The 16,178-nt window shown below is 37.6% G+C and overlaps 1 protein-coding gene across 1 annotated transcript in view; it reads right to left on the bottom strand.

The window, feature by feature from the left end:
• GRB14 (growth factor receptor bound protein 14) overlaps positions 1 to 16,178 on the bottom strand; it is a 66,765-nt gene that overhangs the window by 18,396 nt on the left and 32,191 nt on the right. The window contains exons 4-6 of the mRNA XM_042822392.1: positions 8,563 to 8,719; positions 2,454 to 2,575; positions 552 to 626 (exon numbers count right to left, since the gene is read on the bottom strand). Of these exons, the coding sequence (XP_042678326.1) occupies positions 552 to 626; positions 2,454 to 2,575; positions 8,563 to 8,719 (354 nt within the window). The remainder of the gene's footprint in view (positions 1 to 551; positions 627 to 2,453; positions 2,576 to 8,562; positions 8,720 to 16,178) is intronic.

Below are 16,178 nucleotides of genomic sequence, written 5' to 3'. Positions count from 1 at the left end.
AAATTATTCCCACTGTAAATTAAAATCTTGTGTCCACTTAAAAGATGACTAACACTGAGTGACCTACCATTTTTTTTTGTAAGGTTACAGTAGCCTTCAAGCTAACAAATCATAATAGTCAGTCTAAATTTTCTACTCATTAAGTTCAACCATTTAACTCTTTTTTGTATCCATTTGTGTCATACTGCCAATTCCTCAGTATTCTAGTGTTGTGCTGCTGTATGTGATAATTATTTCAGCACTATAATCTTTCAAGAAAACTGTTTTATCTGAAAAACTCAACATAGGTACTAACCATTTTTCTTTAATGCATTTTAGCCATTTTTGTGCTATCTGATTCTGAAAGAAGGTGCCAATTCTCAAGTATAGTCATATAATAACTGTCTGGAACATATACCCCATATTTCATAAGGAAAATAAGTCATTAACTATGTTTTGAGTTACACAAAAGCTACCAACAGATCTTACAGTGACAAAGAGATATGCTCACCCAATATAGACAACTGTGAATTCCAAAATAAAATGGTTCATCTCCTCTAAAGGTTACATACCTGTAATATCCCAGAGTGTTTTACAGCTGCACTGGTCTCACTTGAGAAAGATATCATATGATCAGGAAAAAAGCTCTGCAATGACAATAATTTGTATCAAAGTTTTGTAAAAAAAATCAGTATTAAACTTTGTTTCTCTTATGGATGTAAAAAAAAAAAAAAAAAAAAAATTGTGACAGCCTATGTTTATTTGCTGAGTAACTTAGAAATATGAGAAAAAACAAGAGGGTTTCACACAGCAGTACAAGTCATAATGCAGTACCTAGCCTTCAGTGTTCTTCTAGTAGTAACTTCCACTGCTGTTGACAAGTAAGACTCACCAGGGGCTTCAATATGCTACAAAGTAGTGATACACACACCAACATACTAGAAAACACTGTTTTCTATTATTTTTATTATACTAGAATCTTAGTAAAATATGTTATAACTCCTGCTAAGAGAGAACAAGTCCTTTAATGCTTTTTGGGTTTTGTTTTGAATTATCTATTTGGATTTATATGAATAAGAATCAATACTGAAATGTGACTACACTAATATGGAAAGGTAAGAAATTCCACATTTAAGGAAGTGCCAATTTCATTATCAATGGAAGCACCAGTGGCAATTTATGGCACAGACCTACAGGCGCTGAGGTTCAATATAACCATGTAGGTACGAATCTGAAGAGACTGACCATTACTAGTAGAGTTTTCTTGGACGGTTTTGAAGCTAACACTCCCTTGACCTCCCAATGTGCACTGATTTTCACTTTTAATAAAGTTGAACAACTGCCAGGGTTAACTCACATTAACTCATTTCTAATAAATGCTACACTAGGTAGCACAGCACTCAGAACAACTCAACAGGAATAGTAAAGGCTTCCATTAGGCACAGCTGCTGGACGTATTCACAGCTGCATGCTTGCCATGCTTCACAGCAGGTTCTGTTCACTGGTACACACATATTTACTCTTTGAAAGCTTCTCTTACTCAAGCTTAGAATTTTTCACTAGTACAGTGGTATCTGTTTGACATGGAAATACATGACTTGTCTAGAGAAACACTCACGGAACAAAAAAATACCCTCAAATCTCTTCTACATTTTGCCACGTCAACATTTATCTTTTCAGTTACATAATTTAGCTTCCCTTCAACTTTTCACCTTTTAGCTCCTCATTCTTATTCGCTATTTCTCCCTTTGACATCTGAAACAAGCTGGTTGTGCAAGAGGTAACATTAGGAGTGGTACAAATATACTGTGCATATGAGTAACCAGATGGTGAGTTTCTCCTTCTATGCCAGAACTGCTTCCACGGCCTTTGCCATCAAGCAAGGAATGAATCAACAGTATTAACCTTTGCCACATCTTTGAGTTACAAGTTGTCTCTGCTCCCTTTCCATTCCTAACAAACGCTAACTTTCACTTCACTTTCACTTACTCCTAATAGGTTATGGCTGCTCGTGGCCTTTTGTGTCAGCTGCCATTTAGCAGCAGCTCAGAAAAGCTGCCATTGGGCGGTGCTGGGCCATAACGTTCAATTTTCGCTTTAAAAATAAAATCATCTTTTCAACAGATGCCCCTCCTTGTTTTGCTTCATTTTATACTTTATATTTTGTTGCCACATGATGGAAACTTCAAAAAATTCTCACTTTGTCATAGGTCTGTCTGCAAATCTCAAGCAAGCCCATGTCTCTGCTTCGCACCTCCCTCAAAAAAATAAATCATATTTTACAATTGCAATAATGTTACTGGCCAACAGCTACATACACCGCAATATATTCTTATGCTTTTTATACATCTTCCATATCACTCCTTTAGATTCACATTACAATAACAGCTTTACAGTCTACCTGTGCATAACAGAAACTGCGATTTTGCAGCAACATCAAGTAATCACTTCACATACAAGATGTTATGACTTACCACGGGATTTTTAAAAAATTCATATTTGACATAATTTTTTCTAAAATAAAATTTGCTTTCCTCTTCCATCCCCCAGCTTGACTGGACTTCCATCACTAATTCATGGTCTTCTATAGCTCTTTCTATTTAAAAAAAAAAAAAAAAAAAAAAAAAAAAAAAAAGATATTAATCCAGCACATAATCTGCACCTAAGAGCACAACAGCACAACATGAAAACATAGAGGTCAGATAATTAAAATAACGTATGTTACAAAACATTAAACAAGTAATCTGAACACAGTCCATTAATTAGGTCCATGTTACACCAAGTTATTGTTCCACTCCCACTGAATTGGGCCCAGCTTCAATGTTTGAGGTAGTTCACGTTGGGGTTGTTTTTCTTGTTTGTTTGTATTGGTTTGTTGCTCTTTTACATGGGGTCAGTACCATTATGCTAACCAATCCACATGTTCCATGCAACAGAACCCAAGCAGCTCCTGCCACATGCTGTCCAGGGCAGCAGGAAGTGGATCATCTCAACAACTCATCTCTGTCCACCCTGCCGGGGGCATTAAGAATGTCTTTCTGACACCTTCCTCTAATGCAGCATTCATAAGTTGAAAACTGTGCATAACACGGAAAAGATGCCTTCTTCCTTGGACCATGCAACGTTTTGAAGCATTTCTAAAACTGCAGATGCACACAGGGCATTTCAACATTTTAATGCTTTTGCACAAAACAAGGATACTTTAAGAACTTTAGCAGGAGTAGCACTAGCATTCAAGAAGCAAAGGGTAAAAGCCATGAAAAACTAAAAGGAAAACAAAACAGACATCTGAAGTCTACAAAGTGAGTCCTAAAACGTGCCGTTTGGTTTAGCAGAAGATAAAAGGGAATGGAAGAAAAGACAATTCAGTTATTTGTACTTGATGAGCATATTGGAGAAGCATAGGAGGTCAGAATCAGTATTCTCACTATTTTAGACTGCTCCTGCAGCACATATTCTTGATGGAATTTTTCAATTGTAAAGCAGTATCGTATGCATTTAAGGGAAGATACAGCCTAAGAACTTTCCTGTAGATGTGCTGTGCAAGTTTAAGGGCTGCATACTCTGAGTAATGCAATAAGACTGCTCACAGTGTAGATCTAGGAACAAAACGTAGTCCTTCCTGCCAATTATGGAGTTTTGACAACCAATTCTGATCACACATTCAAAGGGAAAAGGCAATTAAAATATATTATTATATATTATATATTACATATTATTATTATATTATTAAAAATCATGCAACTCACGCAATTTTCTGATCACATTTCCCAGACTTCATTTCATTATCATAAGAGATTTATGATACACTTAACGTGAATTCTGATCTCTGTTGCTCCAAACTTTCTAAAAATTGTGAAAGAAAACTTAGGGTAGGAGGCAAACTGTGCTGTTGGTTGGTTGTTTGTTTTTAAGCCTAATTAGGCATAACATGAAATTAACATAATAATAAAGGCTAAACAAAAAAGTCAAAAAGAGTTTGACTTTCATTAAATGCAGCATGTGCAACCTTAAAAAAAAAGGATCAAACCTCAAATTTGAAATATCAAAAATTAATTAAAAACAAAACAAAACAAAACAAAACACAACGAAGTCTCTTTGAATTACAGCATCCTTTTACTATCTTCTCTTGCCTTCTCCTTCATCAGTCACTGCTTCCTGCTTCCACACTCAGGAGCCTGGTAAGTAGCAGCCTGCTGTAGCCTGCAAATCTGTAAGTTTCTTCAGGAGGTTTAGAGACAATCTGCTCATAAAGGTAAATTTTACCTCAATATGAAAGTATGAAGCTCACTACTAGCAGAAGACAAAGTACACATTTGATTTACATAGCAAACAGAAAAAAAGTTAAACTTCCACTGAATTTAACTCATTCTTTAAGATGGAGTTTAAAAATCCTATATGAAACTTACATTTTGTAAAAAGATCAAACAAAGCAAATAAATCATGCAGCAATTCAGAAAACACAAAAATTCCCCCCCCAAAATACCAAAATTAAGCAGAGTATTTTAAAAGTTTGGACAGGCTGTTCTATTCCAAAACACATTCTTCAATTGCAAGGGGGAAGAGACGCTAAAGAATTGAAGACCTTACATAAAAAGAACATTTTTTTCTTTTCAGAGAAAGCTCTCATCTAGGATGACATTTAAAACTCTTGAATGCTTGGCACTGTGACATTTAAGAAAATACCATTTCCTCAAGAGTTACTTCTTGGTACAAAAATAAGACATTCTGCATCACCTCAATGGATGGGTAAAGATGCTGTTGGTTTTTTATTATTATTTTAAAGGTATAACATTACAGAATATTTTACAATTTATTGAACTCATTTTGATAAAAGCAGCAAAACACTAAACTAGTACACCCCAAAACACAGTCCCACAATCAAATTACTAAACGTTGCCATGAGGAAGCTGCACTTTGGTTTAGTTACATCATTTTTTTCTCTTCCAGCTGACACAACGAGTGTTCTCCTTTCTCTCTGCTATCTCTTCATTATCACTATCTGTAATACAACAAGCAACTGCTACAAAGATCCTTCTTAACTGTGTTAAGTAAATTAAGCAAGGAACGAAGATTCGATACTGAAGTGCACAACATAACAAATTTCAAGCAGTCCCCTCTCTAGCTACCCAGCTGAAGGTGGTGAGAGAAGCAAAATAAAGCAGGAAATGCATTTGCTCCAGACTACTGCATAGGTAACGCTTTGTGTGATTTCCCATCTGGGGAAACCAAAAGCCTTCCCACAAGCTGCCTACATGAATGCAGACAGTGAACACAAACGAGAGAGCAGAAGTGAAAGGCAGTTAGGTGCCCAGCCAAGGGACTCTGGTCTACCCAGGGGAACCTCAGAAGACGTCTGCTGAAAAAGCAGCAAGAAAATTGCTCACTTTCACAACATTCTCACTGGAAAAAGAAAAAAATATATCAGGGTAAAGAGGATTCTCTTTACAGAAAGAAACAGCTATGGAAACAGCTTTCTTTTTTCACAGCCTGCCCTGTGGCAATGGAGGCAGGATTCGGAGTCTCTAGCTACGACACGGCTCATCTAAGGCTCGCCCCAGCTGCTTCCCGCAGTCCCAGGTGAGGTGGAGACAGCACCTTTGAATTCCATCGCCTGGACTACCAGGCCACCTCCCCGAGCGCCGCGCCCGAATCACGCGATGTACAGCGCTACAGCAACGGCCGCTCCCCGGGCACCGAACCCCAGCCCGGCTGCCGCCCACCCTGGAGCGGCGGTGCGCGGAGCGCGGGCGCCACCCGGCGGCCAGAAGAGGCGCGGCAGCGGAGGGCGGCACCGCAACGCCCCGGGGCTGCGGAGGCCCCGGCTCCTCCACGCGAGCGGCGGGGCGGTGGTCTCTGCTGCGAGTAACTTTCTTCCTTCTCTTCTAACCTTCACACGCAGATATCTCTGCGCACAAATGAGGACGGGCTGCAGTAATGTAATTAATGCCTGTCTTGTTTAAAAGCAGAACGCTGTGCTGAGCTCGCAATCCTATCTAATTCAACAGCATTCAGACAGATGTTGAACGTTAAAGAAAATGTTTGCTAATTGATGAATTAATTATTAGTCTCTTCATACTGGAATTTACACTGACACACTCGCTCACGGTATTTCTCTTTTCCAAACCCAAACACATACATTTAACTTGGGAGCAGAAAAGGTCTGTCCACGTTTCCACAGATCAAACTTACCATAGAACAATAAATAGCAGACAGTTCAAAACTAAACCACCATTTGATAAATATTTGTTCACACTATTCATCCAGTACTTAAGGACATGCTTAATGGAAATCAAGATCAACACAAAAAACCCTTCAAACAAAAATCAGTGTCATTAATATAATTCCATTATTATTCAGTATCATAAAAAGCAGCAAAGGTATCTCAGGTTTTCCTCTCCTTGGCCAATAGTGTTGAATTCCCATTCTCACCATCTAGGAAAAAAAATTTCTTCAGAAATGAGCACTTCACTTCTTTGTAAACCTGCGCCCAAAGCAGCTGGACTGCCCGGTGAATGCAGGTCTGCACATCTGATTGCCAGCTATCACAAGAGCTCCACAAATAATTTGATACTGAAAGCTCCCAGCAAATAATTCAGATTGAACAAATCATGCTCTCTGACGGAAAGCGTACTCTGCAATTAAACAAACCTCAAGAAACAATGCCACTATTACTCTGGCATACTTTGCCAAAAATGAATTCTTCAATAGTTCTACACACTACTTAGACAGCAGTCACACTATAAATTACAAAAAACACTTCTGGTATTTATATAGCAGTGCTGTCTAAAGCCATTTTTATACTCCCTCTTCTGTACCAGTCAGTCATTTACAGTCTCGATTCAGATTTAACTCTGACCCTACTCTGAGCTGGAAGATCTCACAACTGATGCATTCCGTGCAAAAGGTTATAAATATCTTTGAAATGTTACAAAGCACGGAAAAAAAAAAAAAAAAAAGGAAAGCGTTTGTGGCTGTCTTGATAGGATAAAGGAGCAGAAAAGGGCAAAAAACACTTTCAGCTTCTATAGTTCATCTTTAAAATATGACTGTTAAACATAATACAGGTTTGAAATTCACAGCCAAGTTTATTTTACACAAATGCATGAATGCAGACTCATGCAGATTCTGTTAGATACATACACAGTGAGAGAGTTTAATAATATGTTTGAAACTTATCTTTAATGTTTATTTATTTCTTTTCATTTTGAATTGACAGTACTGTGGTTACCAGGTATCAGTGCTCTCTTCAGAGAATTAAAACATCCAAGGAGTTTCTCTACATATTTTAAAATGCAGCAAGTCCCCCGCAGACTTGTTTCTCAAACCTCTCCTTGCTCTAGTATTTGCTGAGTCTGCCTATGAGGTTGCAGAAAAAGCTTTGGTAACTGGCACAGTGGTAGAGCTTAAAACTAGTATGAAAATGTTGACTGATAGGAAATTCAAAATATGCGTTTTTATGGCATGAATCTTGCTAGATTTTTCTGATGTAATTTCCAATCAAAAACCAAACACAACAGAATCCCAAACAGTAGGACTGTGAAAGGAAGTGCAACCATCTGATTAGAGTATCAATTTAATAATACATTTTTTTAGCAGGCTTTTTAATTCATCTTTTGCTGAGCACAGGCTTTCCTGTGTCCTGTATTTTTCACATCTTTGCAATCATTCTTATTCTCTCTGTATTTAACTTGACTTAACGTGCTTTATACTGCAAAATTATTCTATATATATTCTATATGAGAAGGAACAGAAACCAGAAGTTAAAATTATAGTCATAAACTGAAACCACGTATTAAATCTTTAAATTGTATGTCTGCACAATACACATAGAGGTTGGTTGTTTTTTTATTTTCCTCTCTAGGAAAGCACTGGTGATGCGGAAGGAATTCAAGGAGTTTCATTTCTAGCAATTTAGAATATTAAGCATAAAATCACTTCAGCACAGTTCTCTGGTCTGCAACTGTAAATTTAGAAGAGTGATTTTGTTTTGCTTTTTCCCTGGACCCTCCCAAAGTCAGAATAAATCTAGCAAAACTGGTTACACTAAAAAATAGATAGCCTTCTCTCATGTTGTTTGTGAAGACTTGTTCAGCTGTCCAAAAGGGATAGCACAGAGTGACCACTTTCTGTCCTTGATGTCAGAGATTTCATTCAGACATGCTGAGAATAACAAATATTTTATTTGGAATAAAAATATCCCAACTCCTGCTAGAGATAAGCAGTAAATACCAGTGAAAGGGGAAGAACTGCCAAAGAAAAGCAAGGAAGAACAAGGAAGAATTTCCAAAGAGAATCTTAATGGCCACTGTCTTCCAAATCTCTCTTACCGATGCAGATGAAGCAGTGTGAGACAAGATTACTGTCACAAAACTCACTTTACTGAAATGCTATCAAAAATAAGGGAAACAGAAACAACATCCCCTCCTCAAGAACAAATTCACACACACTCTTTCATCTCTTTTTCTAACCAAGCTTATTACAATTACAACTCTATGTGACAAAAAAAAAAAAAAACAAAAAAAAACAAAAAACAACAAAACAACTTTATTTACTGTCATACTGTTGTACAGAATGTCTTACCTAAGCCTGTATGAGTAAGTTCTTCAAACAGTGTCCAGTTGTGGTCATCAATATAGTGGTTCTTCAATATCAACAGCTGACATACATCCCTGGCTGTTATATCACTCGGGATTTCCAGAGTTTTGCTACTGTCATCTTCACTGTACACTTTAATTACCTGCAATAAATAAAAAAAGCTGAAATATCCATAAATTTAATCTTCAGTTTAGAATCTATAGAATAGATTGGTCCATCCATTTTAAACGAGTTGTAATGGACTGATAAATAATCACTTATCAATGACACAGATGATGGCATTGAGCAAACCCTCAGCACGTTTGCAGGCGACACCGAGCTGAGCGGTGCAGTCAATACACTGGAGGGAAGAGAAGCCATCCAGAGAGACCTGGACAGGCTGGAGAGGTGGGCACATGAGAACCTAATGAGGCTCAATGAGGCCAAGTGCAAGGTATTGCTCTTGGGCTAGTCAATCCCAGGTGTTTATACAGACTGGGCAAAGAACCCCTTGAGAGCAGCCCTGAGGAGAAGGACTTGGGGGTCTTGGTGGACGAGAAGCTGGACATGAGCCAGCAATGTCCGCCTGCAGCCCAGAAAGCCAACTGTGCTCTGGGCTGCATTAAAAAAGGGGTGGCCAGCAGGGAGAGGGAGGTGATTGTCCTCCTCTACTCGGCTCTTGTGAGGCCCCATCTGCAGTACTGCATCCAGGCCTGGGGCCCCCAGTACAGGAAGAATGTGGAGCTCTTAGCGCAGGTGCAGAGGAGGGCGACTAAGATGATCAGAGGGCTGGAGCACCTCTCCTGTGAGGAAAGGTTGACGGAACTGAGCTTGTTTAGCTTGGAGAAGAGAAGGCTCCGCGAGACCTCACTGTGGCCTTCCAGTACTTGAAGGGAGCATATAAGCAAGAAGGGGAACAGCTGTTTACGAGGGTGGATAGTGATAGGACAAGGGGGAACGGTCTTAAACTGAGACAGAGGAGGTTTAGGTTAGATATTAAGAGGAAGTTTTCCACACAGAGGGTGGTGACACACTGGAACAGGTTGCCCAAGGAGGCTTTGGATGCCCCATCGCTGTAGGCATTCAAGGCCAGGCTGGATGTGGCTCTGGACAGCCTGGTCTGGTGGTTGGTGACCCTGCACATAGCAGGGGGGTTGAAACTAGATGATCATTGCGGTCCTTTTCAACCCAGGCAATTCCATGATTCTGTGATAAACAGCATACTCTTACATAAACTAAAGAAGAAACCACAGAGGATAAGCAATGAAACTGAAGGACTCTACAAATGCAGAACTATGGAAGTTCAGAGCTAGTTAAGAGAATAGCAATTTGATTCAAGATACTCACAGCTCTGTAGACAACAGAAATAGGAGATGCTACAGAATTTCAAGTTGTCACTACAAGAACCGGAGCTATGAAGTTGGGTTTTTTTGTTGTTTTGTTTTTTTTCTTTTTTAAATTGCACATATACACAGGTATAGAACCAAAAACATCGACATGGGGAACAACCACCACATGGAAACCAGGAAAACAAAATGTTCTGTAAGATGTACATGCAAAAAACATAGTACAAGGTAGACAAAGTTATTGTTGTTGTTTTTTTTTTTTTAATCTCAGTAAGATTAGCAGTTTCTTTATTCTACTACGAATGTTTGATGGGAGAGGAGGGAAGGAGACAACACAAATTTTCATGACATATCTTTGTCATTCTGACTACTAAATTTCAGTAAGAATTTAACATATGTTACTGTTTCATAGTCCTGAAGAGTTGGGTATCCACTAAGTTCCTGAAAAGGTGAATCCTGGGCTGAACCTGCTTATGCTTAGTTTCAAACCGAAAGGATGAGGAAATCTTACTGCATACCGACTGCTGGAAAGAAGGCATGTCAATTTAGACGTTGTTTTGTTTCGTTTCTCTGAAGGAAACGGAATCAGTCAATCAGATTAAGCACTTTATTCACTTTATAATGGAATGCGTATCTACTGAAATATGCTACATGTCCTACCTGTCTCCACTCAAAAAAATTAAGAACATTTGAAAACCTCTCATTAAGTCATAAGTTCATTCTTTAAAGAAAAATGTTGCAGGTCAGGATTGAATTCGTTTCTTACTAAACTAATGCTTACTTCAAGTATTGAAAGAACACTGAGCCACAAACTGTTGTCCTAACTTGTTACTGTAACTCCTTATTTGTTTTATGCCAAAGTTGGTAGAAAAATCAGCTGGGAGTTGTAACAGTACTTCCTGGCACTTGATTTCCTCCAACTAGTGACAAAAATACCCCCACCAAAAATTAATTTTAAAAAATTAAATATCAAAAAAACAAACCTGTTCACATATGCTGTCCTAACATCTGAACAAGAAAAGTGGACTCCATTTGAAAATCACTTACACATCAAAGCATGTTTACTTACTCTCTTCATTTTACTCTTCTCCAAAAATTGCTTCTCTTTATGTAATTATATATACAACAGTTCTGTTCAAACTTTGGCCCAGCACAGCAAATCAGCATGAAGTCCATGATGTTTTTCTTTAATACTTCAGCTAACAAATAGCTAACAGCTTAGGATTTCCACATGGAATTCAGCCATCCATGTTATGACACTTACGAAGTGGTGAAAATCTCTCTGATTGTGAACTGACATCCTCAAAACAGAGTCCTCTACAGAAAAGTCAGGCTTCAGAGAAAGTGAATCCAAAGTCATCACCAGCCTAAGCTACAGCCAAGTACTTACATTTAATAGAAAAGGCAAAAAGACCACATCAATATTAAATTAAGCATCAATACTGGCAAAACTACTGTGGCTGATGGCTATGATTGGTTTTATTCGTTTATTTGTTTTTACTCGTTTGTAGGCTTTGGCAGCATTCCTTCCACTAAACAAGTTGGACTGGTAACAACGCAGCGTGCTGGCAGCATGGTCTTAACCCATACACAACAACTTAAACCTCTATGCCAGATACACAAAAATTGTGGTCTGCTGATAAGGATAAATCGGCACGAAGTACATAAATTCCTGCAGTATTTACAGGAATTCAGAAGTGTGGCTGACTGCACAGTGAATGGGGTGGTGGGCTGTACAGTTGAATAGACAGAACAGCCTGCCAGACTAAAGCATGTCCTACTCTGGAGAGTACGAATGGGCAGGGACAGCTTCATCAGTCTCTCTGATAAATGTGGGTCAGGATGAATCTAAAGAAATTTATAGTCTAAAGCACCAGAAAGGAATGACACCATGGAAGAGGAAAGTAAGACCAAAGTGACTTTCTATATATTTCTCCACATGCTTTCATTTATGCCAGGATGAGAAACCACGCTGGTACACTGGTTAAGGAAACTGCCAGTACGCACCAGCAACTACAGTTTTCTCCAAGTACTCATCAAGTTAGGTGTTGGGCATGTTTTACAGCAAGAGCACGTACAGCCCATGCTGAGGCCCTTGATGGATGAGTTTTAGAGAAACTCCTTCTAAAAGGGTTAAGAGCAGCAGTGCAGACGACTAGATTCTTATTGCTGGAGAAATAGAAAAAGACTTTTTAAAATGCTGAAGACAGCAACACAAGTCATGATAATGAGGTGCCTGCAGCCATTCAGCTTGGGGAAAGGAAAGCCTTGGAGGTGGCCTTGGACTACAGCAGCACAGCTAAAACAAAACAAAATAACAAAATAGAAGAGTTTGTATTCTCTGAGAGTTTTCTCACTTAAGTTTCTCAGTATAGGGATATAAATCCTGTGCACATCTTGGACAACTGATCATCTCAGCTCATAGCTATGACACGTGCTACATTGTAAAATACATGCTTTACAATTTTTCCTTTCCTTGCAAAGGATTCAAATGCAGCAGGAGACAACAGACAGGCAGTTACCTAAAAGACCCATTTGAACATTTTTTACATTTTTAGTTTAATGAATTGAATGTGATGTGTAAATCTCATTATTTAGAGAAATCTTCGAGGGATTTTAACTAGAAAAAGTTGCTCAGTCCACATTTTCTGCTGTGTCAAGTGTAAGATTTGCTGGGAATATACTTGTTCCAAACGGAGTGAAACACATGAAAAAGGACCAAATCAACTTCCCATTTTTCCTTGCAAATGTGTTGCAATAAATACTTCTCTTCCTAAAAGTAGATGATTCAAGTCTTAAAAGACTATGCTAGAGATGCAATTATGTTAACATCCTATAAAGATTAGAATGCTTGAATGGGTACTTCTTCATTTTTATTAGCATTTATTTTATTATCATTATACATTAGGTTAGCCAGTCATCCTCTTTTTTTTCCCTAAATTTTTTCTCAGAAAGTAGCACACAGGAAAAGAGCTGCTATTTGAGAGCAAGCTAATATTACCATTGTCATTACCATGCACTCTAAAGCTTACTCCTAATACCAGCTAATTTGCCTCGACTATAACTATTAGTAGACTGCAAGAAAAAAATAGGCTGCCTCAGTTATGCTCAAATTGCCTTTCCTGGCTGATTTATAAACACAGGGATTTTAGTTCTTCCCAGAGGCCAGGAAAAAAAAAAAAAAAAAAAAAAAACCCTGAATACTTTCCATTTAAGCCACTAACAGTAAGAAACTAGCAGCCCCAAGATCTTAAAAAAGGAAAGCAAAAATCTGGGCAGGACAAGCATCAATAATTTTCACTGCCTGCAGAACTAGACAAGGAGGTACAACTTTCCTATGCATCTTCTTTCCATTTTTCAGTATTTTAAAAGTCAATCAAATTCCCAGAAGTATGTGCAATTCATATTTCATTTCTCCAAATATTCTATTGCTAAGAAATCTTGCTTCAAAATAAAATATATTATTCTATTTTACTCATCATCTTAACTCAGAATGTAGAATAAATGTTTCAAAATTGAACTTACGATTTAACAAAGAAGAGGGAAAGAAACACTGTTGTAGAAGAAAATCAGAAGGAAAAAAAATCAGAAATTGCTTAAAAGAAAGAGGTGTAATTAAAAAGGCATATAAAGCAATACGTGTAGAATAAACAAAAAAAGGCTGGACTTTAATCTCTCAAGTTTTCTTGCACATTGAACCAACTTTCTCACTACAGTAATTAAATAATGCATTTCATAGACTTTTAAGACAGAGTGTCCAAGTCTGATTCTTCAAAATTTTCAAGCCATCTGTTCTGGAAGTTCCAATCTGCAGAAATGACATAAACATATGGAAAGACCATACCCTATATTGAGCAGTTTCAAATTTCAAACTCTGTGTCCTGACGTGTGAAAAAGGCCAGGTAGATCCAACAGAAAAAGAAATGTAGAACACATGGAGTCTGCATTGGGGTGCCTTCATCAAACGACCTGACAGTTACAGGACTCTGACTACTCCTCGACAGCCATTAAGACAATGGATGGTCAAATATCGAGCCACTTTTATAAATAAAGACAGAAGTATCTAATTTGAGCTTGTAATTTTTACATTTTTCCCCCATAAATAAGTAATTGTATATTTTACACTTACATAAAAAATTTCACTCAAGTTTATATCAAATATTGTATGCAAAATCAGGGATTTTATCATCCAGAGTGCTGGACTTCCCCAGTGTTCCTACTAACTTCTGTCAGGCTATTTGCCTGAAGCATTTGTTTTCCATCCGCTAACCTTGCCCCCTGCTAGATAATATTTTTGTTTGGTTTGGTTTGTTTGTTTCTCTCACTTATTTATCTTGGCAGAGGGCAGGGGAATTTGAAGTTCATCTGAACAACAAAGGAAGCACAGGAAATTTCTAACATCTTAAACTGTTTTATGACTTCTAGCAGCAGGTTTTTAGAGACCCTCCTTTTAAGACAACCAAGAAATTTTGATTTCATTAAAGTACTTAAGGACAGATTAACTCATAACTAGCTAGAAAAAAAGAGAAAAAAAAGTTTGTGGAAAAGTTAACTACATGAAAGCAAGGCTTTCCTCTCAAATATCCCAGTATGCAGTTAAAAAGCCAGTGTCCAGCATTCATCCAAAAGGAGAATTTCTAGGCTAAAAGGATTAGTACAGTTTGCAGAAATCTACATCTGCCATTTAAAAAAAAATATGAAAAAATGCACAGCTATAAGATGTAGCTGCCTGCTGCAAAGCGACTATTTTCTCTCTTACTGCAAAAGCCTTCAAAAATTTGTCCTGTAAGTGTCCCTGTGAGAAAGAAACACGGAGAAATGAAGCACAGACAAAACAGACAGAGAATTCATTAGTATTTTAGGCATGCAAACCCCAAATTATGGTCTTCAAGCTTGTGATCTCTCTTCTGAAGGATGGTTCACAATGCACTGTGTGATTTCTGTGCAGACCAATAACTGTGTGGGAAGGCAGGAATTGTCACTCAGTGACTAGGCATAATTACATGCAAGCCTGTACGCAGGAGAAGACACATCTGAGTTCTAGTATGTTACCCACAAACAAATTCCTGTGAAACACTGGTCACATGGAATCCAGACTTCTTACCTGAAGCAGATTATAGCTTCAAAAGGCAGAAAAACATACAGACAGTAGCACAGATGATACAAACATAAGATTTATATCTCTATCATGCATGGACTCCCTATATTTCCACTGACTTTAAGGAGGAAAATTTTAAGATACTGCCAGCAACATTTCCTATTCTGTAGCTCTGAAGTTCTGAAATGCCTTGCTTTTTTCCTGAAATATGTAACAGAAATAAGATAAAAAAACAGACAAGGCAGAAAGATTGGACGCTTTACAAGAAATATGAAATGAAAATGCCACCTTTTACAATACCACTATCAAAAGTTCTAAAGGAAGTTGAGCACTTTGTACAACATAAGACATACAGTGTAGGCTTGGGAGTAGTGTAGATGTGTGGATGCGTAAATACGTTGTATTATTAAAAAAAAAAAAGTTAAATTACGCAGATCTTCAAATTATAATAAGCTATGTACAGAAATATGCCAGCAAAGTTTTTTTGAACAAAGGTTATGACAATTACATTACGATGTCAGAAAAAATAGCGGAATGAGGACAACGCTGACTTGCAGTCATTTAAAGACAACGTCAGTAAAACTGAAGAGAAACAAGGTTTGAAAGGCAACAAGCAAGTCAAAATGATAGTATAATTATTTAATCCTGAAGTTTATACATACACTTCTTCAGAAGCAAAAACAGCTATAAATAGCAATAAAAGCTACAAAATATTTGAGATTTCCATATAAAATTGATCAAAAAGGAAGATCTAGAGAAAGCAGCTTCCACACTTTGGACAATTAACTCATAGTACAACTATTTTTAGAGCAAACAAGGGACATTATTAAACTACGGTTGGATGGTGCTTTGCTCAGTTGCTATAATTAGATCATTAAATACCAAAAATTACATTGCAAAGTTCATCATACTTTAAATAGGATCTACAGTAATAAATAACATACAGATTAAACATTGAAAGTGAAACCATAATCAGCTATCACCACAACAAATCAAGAGTAGCAAATGCCAAGGAACCTACTAAAAAAAATGTAATAAAGTCCTTAAAAATGCATAAATATATATGGAAAGAGGGCAAGGCACATAGGAAGATTTATTTAAACAAGGAGTCTCAAATTATCAGGTTTTCACACTATGGATACCCCAAAGAAAAGCAGCTAAAAAAGCATTTCAAGTAC

This window comes from Centrocercus urophasianus, unplaced genomic scaffold (assembly GCF_019232065.1).
Source record: "Centrocercus urophasianus isolate 14NV4802_14NV808 unplaced genomic scaffold, USGS_Curo_1.0 seq_20, whole genome shotgun sequence".
NCBI classification, from domain to species: domain Eukaryota; kingdom Metazoa; phylum Chordata; class Aves; order Galliformes; family Phasianidae; genus Centrocercus; species Centrocercus urophasianus.
The sequence above is the reverse complement of the archived record's forward strand: the minus strand, read 5'-3'. Positions and strand labels throughout refer to the sequence as shown.